Below are 14,387 nucleotides of genomic sequence, written 5' to 3'. Positions count from 1 at the left end.
AATTATTGTAAATGGGAGCGTATTACATGTAATTCCACCACAGGTCACGTGACTCATCTTTTCCTCAATAATTCAAGACAATATGATATAAACAATGATGCAATTTATGATGATGAAAATATTTGGTTTCTGAAGTTCTCCATGTTTCCAACCATTTAAGGAGTTGAGAAGTCTTAGTTTATCCTACAATAAAATCGGTGGTTAGCCAGCCTCCAATCTCTCAAGTATATTGATCTCAGCTATAATCTTTTTGAGGGCCAATTCTCATTCAACGTATTTGCTAACAATTCCAACCTTGAAGTGGTTAAATTCGCAAGTGACAACAACAAATTTGAGGTTGTGAGTAAATACTCTGGTTGGATTCCATCATTCCAATTGAAGGCCTGAATTTCTGGACAATATGCCTGAATTTCTGGACAATATGTCTAACAACAAAATATATTGACCGGTTATATATCTGGTAGTTAATTCTAACTAAACGACACATGATATTTTATTGAGAATTTGATGTGGATTTAATAATATTTGATGTAGCAGTGGTAATGTATATTAATTTATTGGCTGATTTGATAAAAATTATATTTTAAATTAATAATTTAAAATAAAAAAATATTATATATTTTATATAATATTATAGTTTTATATTATATATATTTTTTTATATTTTATATTTTTATTAAATTTGAAGATGTGGATAAAAATGAAAATGGAAAGTAAATAATGGGATTAATAAAAAAAATTTTGAGCATAGTGTAATCTTCCACAAGCTGAATGGAAATATAATAAATACAAACATCAACCCAATAAAACCATAACATGCGCCATTCTCTGTTGATTCTGAGGGTTACCGTCAACACGAATACGATTGTGACGTATGATGCACTGAAACTCCAGTTAAACCACGCCATGTCAACACCACCTTCTTCTTCTTCTTCCTTATCATTTGATGGCGGCGTTGGTGGAACTTCAGCAGCATCGCAGCTCCTGTTAACTATTGGTCCACAAAGACCAGGGTTATCTCTGTAACTGCTTTCATCGAAGGTCCCAAATTGGCCTTCATCAGGGATTCTACCTGACAAATTGTTGTATGAAACATTAAAAGTTTCCAAAAAACTCAGGGCAACTAGTTGGCTGGGGATTTCACCGCTCAACTTGTTGAAGCTAAGATCCAAGCTCTCTAAATGTGAAAAACTGATTGGAAATTTTTTTAAATAAAAGTATTATTTTTTGTCTTACAAATTTTTTATTTTTAAAAAATAAACTATATATAATTTTGTTAAAATTTATTTAATTTTTTATTATAAAATTAATTCTGCCAAATAAAAAATTAAAAAATAACAGTAAAAACTAAACTTAATATTAATTTAATTATTAAATATAACTGATAACAGTTAGTTAAATGTGATGGGTAGCTGATAACAGATTTTAACTAATATATTTGTAAGCGTTTGGTAAATTATGCATAAATGACTAAATTTATTAATTTATTATATAACATATATAATAATTAAAAATTAAATATATTTTTTTATACATATACATAATTTTTATAATATAACAATGAAAAAATATTATCTTAGTATTTTTAATTTATTTATTATATTTTATAATTTTAAATAATTTATTAATAAAATTTTAATTTATAAAATTATAATTAATAAAATTTTAAAGATAATAGGATCGAAATAAAAAATAAAAGCCAAACAGTTATCAATGGATAAAAAATAGCTTTAATTATAGAACTGATTTCTATCCATTATTTTTAAAAAATTTACCAAACACGTCCTAAATAAAAGGATGATTTCATGAAATAAAATGATAAATAAATAACTCTGATTTAAATAATAATTAATCGTAAATTAAATGACAGTTTATGCTCACTTATAAAAAATCGCTTTACTTTTATTTTTTAAATAACTTAATTTTTCATTTTTAATGACAATAATTAAAATAAAAAATAAATTAAATTTGACAATATGTATTTCAAATACGTAAAACATAAATGATTACAAAATATATTTAAAAACTCGTTTTGCTTTTAGATTTTTTAATATAAATTATTCATTTATTTATTATTAATTTTCTATCAATGTAAACAAATGTTTTTAAATAATTATTTTAATTTTAATTTTAATTTTAATTATGGAAACTTATAATATGATTTTACTTATATTTTTTAGGAAAACTTTTATTATAAAGAAAATACTAAAAATGATTTTCCAAATTCTAATTAAATTTTGATAAAATTATCCATATATATATATATATATTAAAAACTGTTGAGTGTTAGCCGTTAGTGCCACGTATCATGAAAACTTAACTAATAACGGATGAAGTTGCAGTGGACTTCTTAGTCTTTGCAAATTGCAAGAAAACACGTTTTTCTTTCGATGTGATAGTTTTAAATTCTGGATGACTTTTCTTCCCCGTATTTAAGGGATGTTTACTTTGAACCTTAAAAAAACATACAAAGTTAAATTTTTTAAAATATCTTCCAAAATTAATTTTTTTAACTCTCAAATATAAATTAGTCAAACATATTTTTTAAATTATATTAATATTTAAAATAAATTTTAAAAAAATTAATAATATATAAATTAATTTAAAATTTAATTATCTAATTTATTTTGATTAAATAATTAAAAAAATATATAATTTATTTACAGTCATAAATTTAATTTTTATTTCTCATCTCCTAAATAAAAATATTTTGTTAATAAAATATATAATTATTAAAAAATCTATATATTTAATTTTATTTTAAAATTTTAAATTATTAATTTTATTCTAAAATTTATTAATATAATAATTTTATTAATTTTTAACTGTTTAAATAACCGTAAAATATAATTGAATTAATTTATATAATTATATATTTATAGAATCCATATCTCTTCGATTATTATTTCGCGAATTAATTGATGATCAAAGTAATCATGATTTATTTGTGATAACCATTGACTAAGTCTTCTAAAGTAAATTTATCTTTTTAATGCTTTTCTACTAATAAATAAACAATATATTAATTCAAATTAACTTATGCCTGCTTTTTATGCCGATAATTTTTTATTTTAATAATATAATTTAAAAAAATATATATATATTTTTTAAAATTTTTTTATTTAATAATCATGTTATAAAATTTTAAAACATTAATTAATTCTGGTTAATTTTCAATTTATATTAAATATTCATTCATTGATTACCACCATCACCCAATAGAAATTTCAATCAAATTTCTGCTCGAAACATCAATATTTCATATATTAAATGAGAAAAAAAAATATAAGAAAACTAAAATTTGTTTTTCATTATCATTATTTAAATTTCTTATTTCTATTTATTTTTCTGAATTTTTCAAAAATTAAAAAGTAAAATATTTAAAAATTGATCAAATATTCAAAAGTCTTGGTATTAAATGATAAGATTGCACAGGCACATAGAGAATTAATGCGTATGTCGTCTTCAAAGGAGACTGACATTAACAACTTTATATGTAGAAAATTCTTGGAAGTGTGTTATACGTTAGTGTCTTTTTTAATTGGAAAATTAATCAGTTCATCTTTAAAAATGAGACGTAAAATCGCTCTCTTCTTGGAAAAATTTAAAACGTAGAAAGACTTTGCAATTTTTTTAAAAATAAAAGTTTTACTCTTCAAAACATCAATTTCATATATTAAATGAGAAAAATTGATAAGAAACGAGAATTTGTTATTATTATTATTATTTAAATTTTTTATTCCTATTTATTTTTTAGAAATTTTTTAATGATATTATGATTTTATTATATAATTTTAATAATATGTTTTATATTTTATATCCTATATGGTTGTAATATTATATTACTAAAATTATAAGATTTTATTTCAAAGAATTTAAATTTAAATTTTATAAATTATTAAATAATATATAATAAAAAATCACGAATAAATAAAAATATAAACAAAATAATTATTTGAGAATTACAATAAGCTTAATAAAAATTTATTTTATAATAAAATTATAAATTTCATATATATTACTAAAAAAAATATAAATTCTATTGACGAGAAAGGTATTTATGTTGTGATTTTTTACTAATATTTTTTTTTTAATTTTAATTTATAGTGTAAAATAAAATATTATAATTTATTTTCCATCTATTAATGATTTTAAGTTAAAAACTTATATATAAAAGAGAAAATATTTTAATTTTTTTATAAGTGAAATAAATTTATATAAAAAAATTAATTAATAAATTTTTTAAAATATTAAAAATATTTTAATAAATTATTTAAAATATTAATGAGTTTTCTTTAATTTTTTTATAGCGATGTGTCTGAAATTTAGCTGCAATTATTTCAATAATAAACTTTATGTGGGCCTATGTATTGGATAATGATTCTTCAATGCCAACTTAATTTGGTTGAAACTAATTTTGCTTTGCTCACTGCTGATTATGTTTTCCTTTTCTTGTGCTAATTATTATTATTATTTTTTAAAAAAAATATCTTCTTATGAATAATCATGACAAATTATATTATCTTCTGTAGATGGATTATTCAATCATATACTTTTTTTTTATAAATGCAAAATATAAATATGTGATATATTTTATTTATAAATTTAATGAAAAGAAAGACTTTGACCTTCTCACCAGTCAATAAGTTTAGGCGTAGGAATTTCTTCCACGTGTGATATAAAACAACTCTCCTGGTTGGAAAACTGACTGGTTAGTAGTTGAGTAATTGTAAATTTAATAAAATAATTATTTTATTAATAAAATTAAATTAAATTCAAAAACTAAATTATATACTAATAAAAAAGTAGGGATTAAATTATGAATTTTGTTAAATTTCGTATACTATAATGTAAATTACCCAATGGACAACTAGTTATGAATATAATAAGGATGGAATAGGAGTGATCAACGAGAGAGCATCATAGTTTGAAATGGAGTTTGCTAATTTAGCAAAGCGGTTGGTGTTGGTTCTTTTGATGCTATGGCTGCAAATCCATAGAAACAGTGGTTGCTTTGAAGAGGAGAGATTGGGTCTCTTAGATTTCTAGGGTTTTGTTGGATCAGATGGGTCTGATGCAGACCATCTTCTTCCTTCATGGTTTGATGATTCACTCAGTGATTGTTGTAGATGGGAGCGTGTTACATGTAATTCCACTACAGGTCACGTGACTCATCTTTTCCTCAATAATTCAAGACAATATGATATACACAGTGATGCAATTTATGATGATGAAAATATTTGGTTTCTAAAGTTTTCCATGTTTCAACCATTTAAGGAGCTGAGAAGTCTAAATTTATCCTACAATAAAATCGGTGGTTTCATTGACGAGGAAGGTAAAATAGCCAAACTCCTCCTCTCTTTCTGTTTGTTTCTTTCTTCTTCATCATCTTTATTAAAGTCTAGTAACTTTGAGCTACGTGCTATAATTTTGTGCAGGTTTTGAAAGATTATCAGGATTGAAGAAGGTAGAAGTCTTAGACCTTCGATATAATCATTTAAATAACAGCATCTTATTATCATTGAGTCCTTTTACGTCGCTGAAAATGCTGATTCTTCAACAAAATAGCATATACGAAAGTCCCTTTCCCATCCAAGGTACGCTTGATTCTTGAAACTTTATTTTTTAGCATACTCATTTGATTCATTAAATTCTCGTATTGAATTGGTTTGTGATAGAAGAAATATCGGCTATCACTCCATCCGTAATTTAGCTCTAAGATTCCCATTATTTCGATTTTATTTTTATTTGTTGTTTTTCTGCTTTGTTGCTGGTTCAGAATTAAGTAAGCTGAAGAACTTGGAATACTTGGATGTAAGTGAAAATTACATCAAAAGTCCCTTACCAATTCAAGGTAATTAAACTTCATATATATCACAATGAATTGCGATCAATTTGTTTGAAATTTGTATTGTAATTCAAGTTTAACTTCATATCACAGATTTCAAAAATATCTCCAAGCTTAGCAAATTGAAGTACATGGATTTGTCCTGGAATGCCTTCAATACTGATTTATTCAGCTTTTCAAACATATTTTCTTCGGTTGAAATTCTAGACTTGTATGGTAACAGTTTGCGAGGGCCACTGTTATACCGAGGTATGCCATCTTCCTGGTCTTCAACTTTCAATCTCTCTTTTCAATTTTTCTCTTCTTCCATTTTCTTATTATACTATTGTAAAAACTCACCAATTTCTCTTGTGAGTGCTCAATGCAGATATAGTTAGACTGAAAAATTTAACGATGCTCAATCTCGGCAGGAGCGGATTAAATGGAACTCAGCCAATTCAAAGTATGAAATTATACATTTAAATTTCTTTTAAAAATTAGTTTTAGTTGTTTTTTTGTTGATTTGCTCATTAATTTTACATATTTAAATTGCTTTTAGATAACATCAATCATCGTTACTCCGACAGGTTTGTGCAGCTTGACGAGACTTCAAGAGTTAGATCTCAGCTATAACTTTTTTGGAGACAATCTTCTTCCATGCTTCCAAAATTTGACATCTCTGAGATTCTTAGATTTATCCTATAACCAATTCACAGGGCAGATTCCTTCATCTTGGTTAGCCAGCCTCCAATCTCTCAAGTATATTGATCTCAGCTATAATCTTTTTGAGGGCCAATTCTCATTCAATGTATTTGCTAACAATTCCAACATTGAAGTGGTTAAATTCGCAAGCGACAACAACAAATTTGAGGTTGTGAGTAAATACCCTGGTTGGATTCCATCGTTCCAGTTGAAGGTTCTGGTCCTGCAAAATTGTCTGGACAATATGCCTGAATTTCTGTTTCACCAGTTCAAATTGAAACTGATAGACTTGTCTAACAACAAAATAAATGGGAGCTTTCCCACATGGTTGCTCCAGAACAATGCAGAATTGGATCGACTGATTCTCAAGAATAACAGTTTCAAGGGTCAAATTCATCTGCCAACTTACAGCAGCTTCAATACTACTATGTTGGATGTTTCAGACAATCAATTTTTTGGACAACTTCAAGATATTGGACAGATCTTTCCCAATATGAAGTTTCTTGATTTATCCAGAAATGGTTTTCAAGGTGATTTCCTTTTCTCAACTGGCACTGACTGCAAACTGCAAATTTTGGATTTATCGTCTAACAACTTCTCCGGACATGTACCAGAAAAATTGATTTCGGGTTGCACCTCTTTGCAAATTCTAAGGTTATCGAATAACAACTTCCATGGTCAAATATTCACCAGTCGATTTAACCTTACTGAATTAGCGATTTTGCAGTTGAATGATAATCAGTTCGACGGAAGTCTGTCAAGTTTAGTTATTAAGATTCTTTTCCTGAGGGAATTAGATCTTAGCAACAACTACTTTCATGGTGAGATTCCACGCTGGGTGACTAACATTACATATTTTTATCTGATGGACCTTTCTCAAAATTATTTTGAAGGTCAGCTTTCATGTGAAATTTTTTCGGTTGCATACGTTGACATTTCTCACAACTCCCTTTCTGGAGCATTACCCTCTTGCTTCAACGTACGACATTCATGGGATTCACGAGGCCCACAGCATATGAATCTGCAAGGTAATAGATTGAATGGATCACTACCAGAAGCTTTTCTCAATTCTTCAAATATGTTGACGTTAAACTTGAGAGAGAACGAATTATCTGGTAGCCTTCCCAATAAATTTGGTGCATTTCCAAATCTACGGGTTCTTTTATTAGGTGGAAATCGTTTAAATGGCCACATTCCAAGTGGTTTGTGCCAACTGAACAACGTCAGCTTATTGGATCTTTCAAGAAATTATTTTTCTGGGTCCATACCCCACTGTTTATATAATCTCTCCTTTGGAAGGAAAGAGCTTTATGGTCAGTTTGACGTATCCTATTCTCTAGATTACACAGGAGATGAAGTCTACCGTGAAAGTGTCATAGGCCTGGAAAAGTATTCGAGCAGTTACTATATTTTTACCTCCAAGGTTGAAGAAGTTGAGTTTGTCACGAAACATATGAATTATGCCTTTAAGGGTGACATTCTCAACTACTTGTTTGGATTAGATTTGTCAGACAACAATCTTGAAGGTCAGATTCCAGACCAGTTAGGGAAGTTATCTCAACTTCGTGCCTTAAACTTATCCCACAATTACTTGACAGGATCCATTCCAGCATCTTTGTCAAACCTTACCCAATTAGAGAGTTTCGACCTCTCTCATAATAACTTAAGCGGACAGATCCCTTCACAATTGATAGCTTTACACTTTCTGGCAGTGTTTTCTGTTGCTTACAACAATTTATCCGGCAAGATTCCAGATATGAAGGGGCAGTTTAGCACATTTGATAATACCAGCTAAAGGGGAATCCATTTCTTTGTGGAGCTCTGCTAGACAAAAACTGCAGCAGTGATATTGAGTCGCCCCAATCACCAACAAGTTTGGCACATAAAACTGATGGACAATGGTACGAAATTGATAAAAAAGTCTTTTTTCCAAGCTTTTCAGCATCTTTTATCATATTTTTTTTGGGAGTCATTGCTATTCTGAGTGTCAATTCTTATTGGCAACAGAAATTATCACACCATACTGAAAAGTTTTTGTTTTGGTGTTTTTACTTTTTGTATGATATTTTCTTTTAAGTGATGTACTCTTTTATATCATTGACGGTGTTTGATTCAGAAACTATGTAGGATTCAGAAGCTAATTAGAGCATAATTCAGAAGCTCTAAAGGCTTTTTCTCCAAAACTTTTCCGCTCATCTTTTCCTAATACTTGGTTTGGTATGCTTATTTAAAAAGAGCAATTCTTATAAAACAATAAAAAATTTCAACTTTTCTTAAAAATATTTTTTTAAAATTAAAAATAATTAAATTGTTTCGTTTCAAATAAAAAATTTATTAAAAAATATCAATTGAATTAAATTACTTTTTTGTCCTATAGTTTTTTTTATTATTCCAAAATTATTGTCCAATTTTTTTTAGATTATACTAATATTTAAATCGACTATTATAACTCTATTTATTTTATTTTATTTTCAAGAAAATTCTGTAAATATTTTTTAATATTTATAAAAAAAATAAAGATTATGAGACAGAAAAATTATTAAGATATGATAATTTATTTTTTACTATAAAAATAATTAATAACCTTAATTTAAAAAGAAATTTATGATAATTTATTTAAAATACTTTTTAAACGGTCATTTTTTTATATATTAATATTAAACAATTTAAAAAGTACATATAAAAATTAAAAATTAATGTTACTTTAAAATTTTTAAACTAATAGATAATATAAAAAAATAAAATTTTAAAATAATAATTATTATAATACGAAAATAGTATATTAATGAAAATACATAGGTGAGTAGTCATTCTCTCATCTAAAGTAAATAAACAAAAGAGAAATATATAGATTTTTTTTTATATATATGAACTATAACTACTAGATTAAAATTATGTCAATTTTGATAAATATCTTAGTGAATAAGTCCACACACCCATCTATTCACAATAAATATAGGATTTCAAAAAATCAAATCATGGATCAGACGCTCAAAAAATCTACACTAAAATTCATACTACAAGTAAACCGACTCATCCCTTAATATCAAATTTTCTTTTATCAGAGTTGAAATGTACTTATAAATAATAACTAGTATAGCTAGACCGACTCATTCTTTAATATCAAATTTTCTTTTATCAGAATTTTATTTTAAAGTAAAATTATTGATTGTATTAATAAAATTTCATCAAATAAAGACGGATATCATTCCAAACAGAGAGACGATCATACCTAATAGATTCTCTAACCAAAGTATGAGCAACTAGAACGACATGACGACGAATCCGTCTAATAAAAATATCAATTTTAGAGTCTAACAAAGATTTATAATCATTCAAAATTAAATCCAGTTCAGAAATATCTAAATATGGAGACTGAAAAATTTGAATCACCTGCAAACAGTCCATAAGAATACAGCTATCAAAAGACAAAAATTTTATCGCAAAGAGCAAACAGTGATGGAGAGCTAAATCTTCAACAATTACCGGCGTACCATTACCTTCCGAAAAACCAGAAACACCATATTGAAATATACTCTCAGAGTTTTCTACAACAAAACCGTAACCAATAAAATCTTGAACTTGAAATAAAGCCCCATCAACTTGACAAAGCCAACTGAAATTGTCCAACCTTAAAGATGACGCACGAATTTAGGGAGGAATGGCTTCAGGATCACGAGCAGGGTTGGAGGAATAAAACAAGTTCCTGCCCTGATATAAAGTAGCAGTGGTATTTCTATGCAAAGCACCAGCACGTTGAGCAGCTTCCCAATCTGAGATATGATGCATGACGTCTTTCACAAGGTGAGCTGCTAAATTTTACACCTGGTTCCATAATAATGAGTTCCTTGCTGACCATAATCTCTATGCACAGACAATTACAAAGGTTTTTCGAACCTTATCTTGAGATTTCAAAATCTGTAGTAAAAATTAAAAAAATTATCATTAGGCTGAAAATCTCCCACTCCCCCTAACCTTCAAACTTCCTTGGTCACAGGACAATGCAATAAAATATGATTGACACTTTCATCTTCATGGCGTCAAGGACATTTAGCATCCATATCCACACCCTTTTGCCTTAAGTTATCCTTTGTAGGCAATGTATTTCTACAAGCTTTCCAACAGAAATCCTTCACTTTTGGAGGGACCGAAACATTTCACAAACTAATCCACAACTCACCCCCACATTAAAAGATGACCTTCTTAGCAAGTCCATACACACAAAGTATGCGGACTTCACCGTAGACACACCTCTTTTATCAAAGTGCCACAAGAAGGAATCTTCCTTATTGGTAATACTAATGGGAATACTAATAATAACCCTGATATCTCTTGAAGAAAAAAGTTCCATTAAATGAGCAATATTCCAAACCCTCCCATTACCTTCAAAAAGATCAAAAACAGGCAAATGTGGTTCAATAAAATCGGGGCCATCATCCACAAAAAAGGTATCTTCCTTAGAAATTCAGGGAGCTGAAGCTACTAAAATCTTTTCTCCATTATCCACCCTCCACCTTGTACCCCTTCGAATCAACTCCCTTGATGCCATTACACTTTTTCAAACAAAGCTAGCACCATTACTTACATTAGCGGAAAATAAATCACCATTTGGGAAGTACTTTGTTTTAAACACTCTATAACAAAGGGTATTAGGATTTGTTAAGAACCTCCACAGTTGTTTGCTAAGTAAAGACAAATTAAAACTCCTAAAGTCCCGAAATCACATACCCCCCTACTTCTTTCTACTACACATCTTCTCCCATGCTAGCCCTTTAACATCCCTCGACCCTTCTCTTTTACCCCCCACCAAAAGCCATTGACCATTCTATGCAATTCATTCAAAACAATAATGAGAATCAAAAAAATATTCATGCAATATGCAGGTATAGCCTGCAACACAGATTTTATGAGAACCTCCCTGCCTGCTCTAGATAGGAATCTGTTGCTCCATAAATTAATCTTCTTCCACATTCTTTCTTTCAAAAAATCAAAAATTGCTTTTTTATTCCTCCCAATAAGAGAAGGTAACCCCAGATAGGCACTGTGACTTAATGGTGAATGAACATATCCAGGATATTACTGATATTATACCTTACAGAGGAGACCACATTGGGACTGAAGAAAATGCCAGATTTATTGAAGTTCATCACTTGTCCAGAAGCAGCCGCATAGGTATTGAGAATAAATTTAATACTATCTATTTCCTCCAGTCTAGCATTAAAAAATAGAAGAGAATCATCTGCAACAAATAAATGTGAGATATTTGGTCATCTACCACCTGCCCTACAGCCCTGCAACCAGCCCCTAGATTCAGCATCTTTAAGTAGTAACGATAAGCCTTCCGCACACACCAAATAGAGATACGGAGAAATAGGATCCTCCTGTCGAAAACCTCTACCAAGCACAATAAAACCAATCCAATCACCATTAAAATTGATATTGTAAAAGATTTCTGAAAAACACATAGTCAACCACCTAATCCATTGAGTAGAAAAATCAAATTGTTCCAGCATGCCTTTTAGAAACTCACACTCTACCATATCATAAGCCTTAGAAATATCAATTTTAAGTGCACAATTACCATCATTCCTACCCTTATTAATTTTCATATTGTGTATCATTTCAAACGAAACATAACATTATCGATAATCAACCGATGAGTGATAAAGACAGACTGATTCTCAGAGATAATCATAGGAAGGACCCTTTTAATTCTGTTTGCCAAAACTTTAGCCACAATCTTATATAACACATTACATAACGCAATTGGACGAAAATCTTTAACAGTTTCAGGGCTATCCACTTTAGAGATCAAAACAATCAATGTTTCAATAAGAGAAGAAGGAAAAGCACCTTGTTGAACCATAGGCGACAACCATCAGAAACATTATTGCCAATCAAGTGCCAAAATCTCTGGTAAATTACAGGATTTAACCCATCTGGCCCAGGTGCCTTGTCTGGATGCATCTGAAAAATAGCAGCTCTAAATTCCTCATTCGAGAAAGGAGCACAAAAATCAGCATTATCGGGATCACTAATCAAATGCGGCACCAACTCAAAAACCCATTCACAATCTACAAAACCGCCATAAAAAATAGACTGGAAATAATGCAGAACATAATTTTTAATTTCCTGTTCATCCTCAATCCAGGTACCTGACGACTTCTTTAATTTAGTAATACAATTCATTTTTCGTCTACCATTAATTTGTACATGAAAAAATTTTATATTTCGATCCCATTTTTAAACCAAAAGCACTTTGCGCACTGTTTAAACCTAGTTTCTTTCTGCTCAAGGAGACGATTCCAATCTTCCTTTAAAGAAGTGTGAGAAACAGTATTGAACCCATTATCCAATAATCTCTGTATAGTTTCTTCTTTTGCCAAAAATCTTTATTTTTACTCCAATCCCAATTTCAAAAAATATATATATATAATAACCTTCCCTATATATACTAAATTAAACTTTGAACTTTGAAAATATATTTAAAAAAAAACCATGAGAGCAGTCTCTGGCCATAACATTAATCACTGCTCTTATTATATATCTCATGTTAAAAAAATAAATAAATAAAAAGCAACAGCTAATCAAATACATTATTGATTTTTTAACATAATTATTTAATTATAATAATATAATATTTAAAGTTACAGAAAGTTTAAAATTTTCAAATTAATAATTCAATATTTTATAATTTCAAAAACACTGATTAAGATATCTCTAATAGTAAATAGAAATAAAAAAATTACATTTTTAATTAACAATAAGTGAGTGAATAGAATTGGAATTTTAATTCTTATTTATTGTAATTAAAATTAAAATTTCATTTATATCCTAAAATGATTTTCAGTCCTAACCAATCAAAATTAGCGGTGGATAGGGACCACCAGCATTGTGAGCTCACCTCAATCCTTAAAATGTATTTTCTATTTTAATCTATTTTTAAATAAAAAATATTCTATGAAATGGGCGGATTTCATTTTAAATTTGAATAAAAAAAGTAAAAAATATTCTATTTTTTTAAATAAAAAATATTCTCCTGGAATAGTGGAGTGCAGAAATATAGGGGAAATAAACAGAAAAAAAAGGAAATAAAAACTAATTAAAAAATAAAAATAATAAAATAATAAATATAATATTATCCTATCAGGCGCTGCACGCCACTGAATACACGCTACGTCATGAATCACTCACAAGCCGTTCAAACAAAACCCTACAACAAATCAACAATATCCTATCTATTTTCCCCTGTTTCCAAGTACATAGTATCCGGTGGTCTCCGCTTTCTCTACAACGTAGTAAAACTTCCAACGTTGTTGTCATTACTGTGATCCTCTTTTCAACGGTCCAGATTCTTTTGATATACATCATCTACAATGATGATACGAACACATAATAGTATCCTCCCCGCTGTGGGAAAACAACATGGATGAAACTATCGAGTAAAAATGGAAGGGATTCCGACATTGATGCGTCCAAAATACGCGCTAAAGTTATCCTATCATATCTGTTCCATCATGAAACTCCACCGTATCTTACGCTACACCTAGATCGGTGACCGTTCATCATACATAAAAAATTTCTTGTGTAACGTGATGGAAAAGAATGTAACGGTCACTATCGTGGATGTAAAACATTTTCTCCACTTTATTCCAGCTTATCCAACCCTACAAATAATCTTGCGACATTAGTCTCATAGATCACCATTGATCATCTCCTGTCCAAGGATCGTCAGATTTGGGAATAACTGACGGCCCACATGCAACTAGATAAAATAGACCGAATCGTGGAGTATCATTCCTCACTTTCCCCAAATGCCATGCGGTTCCGGTATAAATAAATCATTAGAACCGCACCG

General features: G+C 28.8%; 1 protein-coding gene across 3 annotated transcripts; it reads left to right on the top strand.

The window, feature by feature from the left end:
• The first annotated feature begins 4,873 nt into the window (after positions 1-4,873).
• On the top strand, positions 4,874-8,729 carry LOC110612655 (receptor-like protein 15). 3 transcript variants are annotated; one of them, XM_043956044.1, is made up of 7 exons: positions 4,874-5,161; positions 5,278-5,335; positions 5,439-5,597; positions 5,780-5,854; positions 5,942-6,097; positions 6,216-6,290; positions 6,415-8,729. In XM_043956044.1, the coding sequence occupies exons 1-7, from the start codon at positions 5,066-5,068 to the stop codon at positions 8,322-8,324; spliced, it is 2,529 nt and encodes an 842-aa protein (XP_043811979.1). In that variant the 5' UTR covers positions 4,874-5,065; the 3' UTR covers positions 8,325-8,729. The 3 variants fall into 3 exon arrangements, with proteins under 3 accessions (XP_043811979.1, XP_043811980.1, XP_043811981.1); XM_043956045.1 differs by having other exon boundaries at positions 4,876-5,335; positions 5,439-5,467; positions 5,569-5,597; positions 6,415-8,728; XM_043956046.1 differs by lacking the exon at positions 4,874-5,161 and having other exon boundaries at positions 5,268-5,335; positions 5,439-5,467; positions 6,415-8,728.
• The last annotated feature ends 5,658 nt before the right edge of the window (positions 8,730-14,387 follow it).

This window comes from Manihot esculenta, chromosome 4 (assembly GCF_001659605.2).
Source record: "Manihot esculenta cultivar AM560-2 chromosome 4, M.esculenta_v8, whole genome shotgun sequence".
In the NCBI taxonomy this organism is placed as follows: Eukaryota; Viridiplantae; Streptophyta; class Magnoliopsida; order Malpighiales; family Euphorbiaceae; genus Manihot; species Manihot esculenta.
This window is presented reverse-complemented; position numbering and strand designations above follow the sequence as displayed.

What these genes read in the sequence shown, in the direction of transcription:
- LOC110612655 (XM_043956044.1), top strand. Translation starts at nt 5,066, where the DNA reads ATGGGTCTGATGCAGACCATCTTCTTCCTTCATGGTTTGATGATTCAC. An exon ending in TGGTTTCATTGACGAGGAAG is followed by an intron (nt 5,336 to 5,438) that starts GTAAAATAGCCA and finishes AATTTTGTGCAG; the next exon opens with GTTTTGAAAGATTATCAGGA. An exon ending in AGGGCCACTGTTATACCGAG is followed by an intron (nt 6,098 to 6,215) that starts GTATGCCATCTT and finishes TGCTCAATGCAG; the next exon opens with ATATAGTTAGACTGAAAAAT.